We start from the raw sequence: 8,748 nt of genomic DNA on the forward strand, positions 1-8,748 counted from the left end.
TCAGTGCCTTCCTAACCATACCCAAGCACTCCGAGTTTGTTGGCGATGTCCATTTTGCCGTATGAGTTCATGGTGACCTAACCCTAACCCTAAGTGGAATTTTCCTCCAATGGGATTTTCCCATGAATTTTACCAGGAAACATAGATAGGGCAGGCTAGAAAAGTCAGTGCCTTCCTAACCATACCCAAGCACTCCGAGCTTGTTGGCGATGTCCATTTTGCCGTATGAGTTCATGGTGACCTAACCCTAAGTGGAATTTTCCTCCAATGGGATTTTCCCATGAATTTTACCAGGAAACATAGGGCAGGCTAGAAAAGTCAGTGCCTTCCTAACCATACCCAAGCACTCCGAGTTTGTTGGCGATGTCCATTTTGCCGTATGAGTTCATGGTGACCTAACCCTAACCCTAGGGTGTCAGGATGACAGAATTCAGAAAAGAGCACTTGCAGAGGGTCCATCTATGAACATTTAGGCCAGAGAGTTCAGGACAGGTCTCGTCCATCCCCTTTGGCCAACCATGGGCTCAAGAAAGGGCCACCCCCTCCCATCTTCATTGTTCCCGCATTTGGAAAAAGAGCAAAAACCTTGGGAGGACCAAACTGAGGGAGGCCTGGTGGGATTGGCTTGTTTTTCATGGTTTGGGATTTTTGCAAAACAAAGCTGGATTTTATGTATTCTTCATTGTAGGATGAACTCTGAAAGTGCATTAACTCTGTGATTGGTGTGAGCATGTTGCGTGAATGTCCCCTTGTAGCTGCCTCATTAGCAGAGGGTCCCTCGCGGTCTTCCCTCCTGTCCTCTACCTGTCCTGGTCCCCAACTCCCAGGCTTTCCAATCCTGGGGCCTTTTTACTCCTTACACACCAAGTAGCTTGAGAGGGAGATCTCGGAATGGGGTGGTGGTGGGTGGTGGGGTGTCTCACCTCGCAGAAGTGAGGGTGACCCATGAGGAGGTTCTGGCTACCAGCCTTCTACTGACCTTAGACAGAGAGAGAGCGAAGGGCTGTTTGGTGACCCCTGCAGACTAAGGCTTGGGCCATTCCAGAGAGAAGGATGCCATGGCAATACTTTGGGCATTTTCATAGTGGGAGGGAGGACAGGCACTCTTCTTGCAAAACACCTCTGGTTCACCTGCTGCCTCTGCCAACAGCATCCTCTCCCACAGGGGCTCCTTGATCTGTTACGAAGGAGACGGGTGCCAAGTTCTCTTTCGTTCCTTTATTATGCGTGGCCCCTGATCCTGCGACAGTGGCAACCCAGCTCAAAATACACACTGCAGAGCTTCGCTGATCTCCAGCTTGGACAATGCTTACCTGTAGACTTCCCCTTCCTACCTCTGTAACTCAAACAACTGTGGGCATGGGAGAAGGACACTCAAGGGTAGCCTTTAAGCACCTGGGGCTTCTGCCGGTGCCCACCTGAGATGGCCTTTCTTCCAGCTAGGAGCAAAACACTCTCCTGAAGCAAAGGCTTTCTGCAAATATAACATGGCCTCTTATATGTGGGGCTCTGCAAGACAACACTACTCTAACCCCCCCAAGCATCCCCAGGTTGGTGAATATGCCCTGCTTGTGTGCTGGGTGGTGGGTATGCCTCCTGCACCCTCCTCCCCACATTCTCATTTCTAACAGAAACTTTTGATGGCACTTTAGAAAGTGAGCGAGGGCTTTTGGTGTGCAAAGAATCCACTGCCCCCATGACCCCTGGCACCTCCTCAAACTGGGCACCAAGGTCGCAGTCACCCCCACTTCAATCAAGGGAAATGGGTGCATTTAGCCATGCCAGGTGGGCATATGAGGCAAGGGGTTTTAGCGCTTTTGGCTCACTGACATCAAAAGCCCCGCACCCAATGGACGCAGCTGCTCAAAGGAGTGATGGGGTAAGGGCTGGCAGCAGAACGCCTGGCAAGCGCCCGTGGGTCCAGTCACGGTCCTTCCCAATTTGCTTCACTGCAAGGCCCACAATGAAGCTGCCACCCCCATCTTGGCTGTGCAGGAACCAGCAGAGTATTGCTGCACAGTCCTGCAGGGACCCCACCCAACCCCCGGCACACCGTCCTCCTCTTCCTCCTCCTCCAGCAGTACCGTGCCCATGATTCGGGGGGTTGTGGCAGGGCAGAAGAGTTGGCATCCCTCAGGAGCTGCCGGGGTGCAGGCTGGAAACATGGCGGGGAAGAGACTCAAAGTTGGAGGGCATTGAATGAAAGCGCCATCAGCAGAGCATGGAGGATCACCAGCTTTGGCGCTTTGGCTTCGCTGGGGCTCGAGCCTCATTCACGGTGGAAAACGTACTCTGTGTAGGAGGTCCAGATCTTGTCATCCGTCTGTTCGTGAGCAAAGGCACACGTCCCAGTGGAGTTGCAGGCCACCATGTGGAAGCCGGCGTCAGCCAGTCGGTCGAAGGCCTGCTCCAGGAATGTGAACTTGAGGTAGTACCTGGAGGTGTAGCGCTCAGGGGGGCGATCAGGGTCCCTGCTCTCGTTGAGGGTCTCCCCAAAGACCTCCTTTGCCAGGGAGGTCTTCCCGCATACCATGATCCTCGCCACCCGCCGGAACTTGGCATCTGTTTGGCTGTCTCTCCCCAGAGTGTAAGAGCCCCGGTAGCCGATGGTGATGAAGCCGGACCGTCGGGCCTCCTGCCCCATGCCGACCCCAGCTGCAGGTGCCAGGGAGCTGCCAGGGAGGCTGGCCAAGAGTGTGCCAGCTGCCCCCAGGGTGCGGACAGCCTCTGTGCCGGGGGAGAGCTCCTCAGGGTCGCTGGCGCAGGGCTCCTCGCCCAGGGAGTCTTGCTTGCTGATCTTGGGCGCCAGGCTCTTGGCCAGGTCGGGCAGCTTGAAGAATTCAGCCTCCCGCTGCAGGCGGCTCCGCTCGGGGAAGCGCTCGGGAAGCACCAGTTGCCGGTCCCTCAGGTAGTCCAGGATGTAGCGGAAGAGAAAACCGTCCCGGTCAATGAAGAAGCGGCCTTTGCTGTCCCGGGCCAAGGACTGGGCACTCTGCTGGCTGAAGAGGTCCCAGAGGAAGGAGCCGGGCATGCCCTGCAGGGTGCTGTGGCGGGTCAGGTAGACCTGCCCACCCACGTTCAGCTCCACAATCTCTGGGAAAGCTGAGCCCTCCATGAGTCTGGCAGCGCTGGCGTCCTCTGCTAAGGCCATCCTGAGCCCCCCCTGGAAAAGATGGAAGCGCAGGAAGGTTAGGCTTCCCCTGCCCAGGTGGGGTGGTGCTCCTGGGGCCAGGGCTGCCCCCCCCATGTGCACACCTCTGAACCCCGCAAACCGTCCTTTTGCCCTCAGGAGGGACTGACAGCCGTGATGGCTTAGGTTGTTGGGCAGCAATTTGACCTCTGCCCAAAACTATACCCACCATTCTGGTGCCAGGTGGGAGAATGGAAATGCCCAACATGGGAGTTTTGCTCAATTTAAAAAAAAAAAGCGTTAATGGGATGGAGTTTGTTGGTCAATTTAATTTGGATATAGATAAAAAGAAAACAGATGCCTCATTTCCAAAGAAAGCTTGCAGAACCTGATGACAAGACCCTTTTTAATCCATTCAGCATCCTGCTCAGGCTCTTTGGAGAGATGAAATTCCTCTCCCAGCAGAGTCCCAGTTATCGCCCAAGCCCTCCAGCAAGGGCTGTGCACTGCCCCCCCCCCACTGCTGCAGTCCTGATTGAGAGACTTCGCAGTCCACCAGGCTCAGAGAAGGATTCATGCAGCTGACCCAATGGGAAGAAAGGCCGGCTGCGTGTCCCTTACAAGAACCTGCAGGACTGGGACAGGAGGGAGGAGGGGGGCTTGGCAGCTCGTGGCAGGTGGGCAGAACCCCTTCCTACCTGCAGCCATCAAGTAGGACGCTGGATGGCTGGACTCTAAATTTGGCTCACACCCATGAATCAAAAGTTCCTTTATTTTTCTGAGCAAATTACTGAGTGCATCTGAGCAGTCTTTGTTGGTCCATCAGCTGCGCAGGGAACTGCACCAGGGGTTTGGGCTTGGCCCTGGGGGGACCTTTCCTCCGCCTGCTGTTCACAAGGCTCCCCTTGACCTCCCCCCTCCTGCTCTGGACAGTTGAGCCTGGAGGAATCAGAGGATGCAGGAAATAAAGCTGAAGGGCTTTTTGGCATTTCTATCACAGGTTTCTTACTTCCTGTTCATGTGCAAACAACCTCAGTTTTTGGCAAGAGGATTGGAATTTCTGAGGAAAGTGAAGGGCTGGAATTAGTGGTGGGATTCAGCCGGTTCACACCACTTCGGCAGAACCGATAGCTAATTTTTTGTTTCCCAGGCCCAGAATGGACTTCTGGAAACGGCATCCAGTTGTTCACGTATCTGAATCCCACCACTGGCTGGAATTATAAGCTGGGGGAGGGGGGGAGGGATGGATGTGTCCCTCATAAAGACATTCTCTTTGAGCCCTTTTGCTTCCCCTCTGGACTGGGCCCCACTTGGAAGCCAAAGATGGCCAAAGGGGCAGTCTAGTCTGGCCTCTATTCCCTTCCTTGCGGGATGACCCAATGCCCCCTCCCCAACACACTCGGATCACAGCAGCCTTTGTGTTCAATCTGGCTCTAGGAAGAATAGCAAAAGGGAAAAGGCAAGGGGCGGGGGGGGGGTGTTCAGAGCCGCCAAAGGGAAGGGGCATTTATTTCCAGGCGCGCAGCTCCCTCTGGGTCAAAGACGCTGCGCCTCGCCAAAAGCGGGTCAGCCGCCCGTTGACACGCCTGCCGAGGCCAGGGCCGCCTTTAAAGGACGCCAAACAGGGCTTGGGAAGCAGTTTCTTCGCGCGCGCGCGCACAGAAGCGGGATGAACGGGAAAAGGGCTCCGGCACAGCCCGGCCTCCTTCTGGGGCTGGTGATAGACGCCCAGCCGCTCCAGAAACCCTCGGTAGGGAAGGACGCTTCCTTTGTTCCAGAGCTCTCCCCACCTCCCACACACGCGTTGCCCCATTCCGTTATTCTGACGTTCCTTCAGATAAAGCCGCCTTTTCCTGCGAGTTCGGCGCCCCGGCCGCACCTCGCCGACTTCCACGGCCGCCTGTACTGAATGTGGAGAATTCCGCGCCTGGAAACGGGCCTGCCAACGGCGAGCCGCCCCCGCTGCAAAGTTCCTCTGGAGAACACGTGTGCGCCTCGAAACTAGATGCCAGAGCCGGGCCGGTGGCCGCCTGCCCTCCCTCCCTCACGCGCGGAACCGCCTTGTCCCGCCAAGAGCGCTGCCCAGCGGGCCCTCGGCTTTACCCCGCCCCGGGCCCCGGCCTGCGTTCCTAGAAGCCCCGGGCAATCTGGCGGCCGATCCCCGCCTCCCCCCGCCTCGGATGCACTGCGCCAAGCGCGCTCCCGTCTCGCGCCCACCTCTCCAGCAGCGGCTCCTCCGGGCGGCGAGCGCCGGGTCTCCGAGGCCGGGACGAGCCGCTCACGCCCGACCCCGATCGCGGCCCCGCGACGTCCCCCGCGCCAGGCGCATCCAGGCGGGACAGGGGTCGGCGAGGGCCGGGGCGCCTGCTGGGGGGAGGCGGCTGGGCCGGAGAAAGCAGCTCCCGCGCTGCCCTGGCCCCTTGGCGCGGCGGTTCCCTCGCTCGCCTCGCCTCGCCCCGGCCACTTTTATGCGCGGGCGCCTCGGCAGGCCCTCCCCCGGCCGGTTGACGACACGCGCCTCGCCCCCGCCCCCGCCCCTCCTTCCTCCGGCGACCCAGCCGCCGCCGCCGCCGCCCTTCCCCTCCCCGGGCCGCGCGCGAGGGGAATGTGGAGCCCCTCTCCGGACTGCCCGGCCGCCCAGCCCCGCCGCGCGTTCAGCCCGACGGCGGAGCGGCGCTCTCCTGCTCATTAGCTCGGAGCAGCACCCGGGCCGGGGACAGCGGAGGGCGAGGACAGGCTGGAATCCGCCGGTCCACCACGGTTCACGAACTAGCCCACGTTTTTAATCGTCCTTTTCTCACCGGGGACAGCGAGACCTTCTGCTTCAGGGACATTTCGCTTTTAGCAGAAATCCCAGAATCTTCATGCTGACTTAGTCCCTGTTTTAAAATGAATTCAGACCGGTATGGCTGCCCATCCTATGTGCCATAACTCTGGGTGGCTCACACACCAGCCGTGATAAACAAAGCAGCATCCTCAACATAACCCGCTCCCCAAAACAACATTCCCCAATGCACCCCAATCTCTGGGCTCATCCCAGTGCTGGGAGGGGGGAGCTTTCTACCCTGTGCTCTTAGGGACACTTCCTGGCTCAGAAGTTTGGTTCTGGAGCAAGGTAGCACCAAGGGAAGAAAGCAGCCTGGAGTCACTGCCCAGCCTGGCAGGGTATCAGGGGCAGAGAGAGGGAGGATGCCAAGCAAAGGGGGGGGGGAAGCAACCCAGCACAGGCTAGGATGAAGCAGCCACCAAGCTGCCTATGGCAGTTTATACTGTATGCTCTTGCACACATCTTCCACACACTTGTGCAAGAGCTGATGGTGGCAAATGGAGGTTTATCAGTGCAAGAATGCTGGCCTCCTGAGCTGTGCTGGAAAAGGAGATCCGGGGATCTGGCTGGAGCAGCCTCTGCTTGACACACGAACAAGTCTGCAATCCTCTTCCCTTCAACAGATTTTGCTCAGGACTCCAGGATCACCTCTTTTCCTGGAGCACCCATTATTTCTTCCATCTGAGCCCAACTCTTTTGCCTTAGCTTGGGATCCACTCTGGCCCAATGCCCCGGAAGATGGTCTGACCCCAGGGAAGCTACCAGTTTCCTTGCCTGCGCAAGGCCAGGCCCCACAGCACCTCCTCCTGCAGGCTGGACTCCGCAAGGCCCGGCTCTGGCTGGCTGGGGAGGGGTGTCACTGCGAGATGGGGGGGGCATGATCTGCCCAAGCCAGCAAATGATTCTGCTCAGATGGAAGCAGGAGAGCTCAGAGGGGGATTTCCCAGCTTTGAGAAGTTCAAGCGGTTTTCTCTTCTCCTTCACCTGCTTGGAATGAACACACCTGTGCAGATGTTGGTCTGTCCGAATCAGCATTTGGAACAGAATTGAGCAGTTTTTGGGCTTCTATTCTTTGCTTCCTATTCATGTGAAGCCGGTCCATCCTGGCATGGAGCAGACGAGAAACAAAGAGGCTGCTGGGCCAGGAAAAACCAGGGGAGGTGGGGGCAGAGGACCAGCAGTCTAGTCTGGACAGTGGAATCCCTGGTGCTAGAGCTGATTATGTTCCCTAGTTTGGTAATGAGACGTCTGCAAGGAAACAGCCAAGCTCAGAAACACCAGGTTCAAATATTCTCTTCCATTGGAATCTGGACAGTTCTGCACACCAAGAATATGTCCTTGCTTGGTGGAAACTTCTAGAAGCAGTGGCTCTTCTACTCTTTGAACAAGGCAGCCTACTTACAAATTATCATTTATGTGACTAAAAATGCTTTTCAGCCAGGGCACCCAAGCAGTGGGTCACCTTGAATTGGAGCAGAATTGGTAGAGAAAAAGGGGGCGGGGAGGGAAGGGCAAAATAAGCCAAGGTGCCCCTAATGTGTATCCACATTTTTCAGGGTGCAGGTAGCCTGACCAGCCAGGCTTTGAGGAGAGGGAATGTCAGTTCAAATGTCCCCAGAGCACACTGCCCACTAATGCCAGGGGAATGAACAGGCTCGGCTCCGGTCACCCACTGAGGCCTGACTGTCACTCTGAGCTTTCCTGCTGGAGAGCTGGGCCCACCTGCTGCTACCTCCAGAGCTTGACTCTGCAGAAACAGCCTGCCTTCCGCCTCTCGCTTCTCCAGGGGACAGGGCATTAATATTTACGAAGTAATTACCAGGGTCTCCCACTCCTCTGCAGCTCCCTGTTAGGCATAATATATGCCAGCCATAAATCCCCTTCAGAGGTGCTCTTGTCAACTTGCTCTCGGGCCCATAAAGCAGTGCCGGGGTGTGATGGATCACAGGAGGAAGTGCGGGCAAGGGCTGTGGAATGCCAGAGGGCTGAATTCATTGATGCCAAGTCCAACCCTCTTATTTTTACTGCTCTCGATAACAATAAATGTGGGCTTCCCTCCCTCCCTCCGGACATGGAATGCAGAGCGAGACTGCGGCAGCTGCTTGTTCAGAAAGAGCAGGGCCGGCTGGCAGGAGGGCTCCAGGTGGGGTGGCAGAGCCGCTTGCTCGTGTGCAGGGAAACGGCTGCAGCAGCATCTCTGGCCGCGGGTCAAGAGCAAGCTCAGCTGTTGGCTGGACTCCCGTGAGGTCACAGAAGATTCAAGATCAGAAAAACACAAGCCAAGAGCCACTCATGATTTCTGCTCCTTTCAGGCACTCTTTCTGTTTGGGTCTACAAGCCCCACTAGCCCACCTGTGTCCTCCTGATCCTTGGGCCAATCTCACCACGAAGGAGGATGAGCAGCAGGAAGCCGTTGCTTGTTGCTTTTTAACACACACACACACACGCCTCTTTTTCTTCCTGGTTGCTTCAGTTGCTTTTCATCAGTTGCAATGAAGTTCTGACAATCTTTCTTGGGGAGACCAAGTGTTGGTCCTTGTCTTGGCACACACTCACAGTTGCTTCTCTCAAGCACCAGGGAGAAGCAATTCCAGCCTTCCCTGGATCCAGATGTATTGGCTAACTATCGCCCGGTCTCCAACCTTCGCTTTGTGGCGAAGGTTGTTGAGAGTGTGGTTGCACGGCAATTCCCTCGGCACCTGGAGGAAACAGATTATCTGGACCCCCTCCAGTCGGGCTTCAGGCCGGGGTACAGCACGGAAACGGCATTGGTCACGTTGGTTAATGATCT

General features: G+C 56.8%; 1 protein-coding gene across 1 annotated transcript; it reads right to left on the bottom strand.

Annotated features, from left to right (window-relative positions):
• Positions 1–2,248: 2,248 nt before the first annotated feature.
• LOC107303207 (BTB/POZ domain-containing protein KCTD12-like) lies at positions 2,249–3,247 on the bottom strand. Its single transcript, XM_015832410.1, has one exon. It carries the CDS (start codon positions 3,245–3,247, stop codon positions 2,270–2,272), a length of 978 nt encoding a protein of 325 aa, XP_015687896.1. The 3' UTR covers positions 2,249–2,269.
• Between the last annotated feature and the right edge of the window lie 5,501 nt (positions 3,248–8,748).

This window comes from Protobothrops mucrosquamatus, unplaced genomic scaffold, assembly GCF_001527695.2.
Source record: "Protobothrops mucrosquamatus isolate PMUCROS unplaced genomic scaffold, P.Mucros_1.0 scaffold4, whole genome shotgun sequence".
Taxonomy (NCBI): domain Eukaryota; kingdom Metazoa; phylum Chordata; class Lepidosauria; order Squamata; family Viperidae; genus Protobothrops; species Protobothrops mucrosquamatus.

What these genes read in the sequence shown, in the direction of transcription:
- LOC107303207 (XM_015832410.1), bottom strand. Translation starts at nt 3,247, where the DNA reads ATGGGGGGGGCAGCCCTGGCCCCAGGAGCACCACCCCACCTGGGCAGG.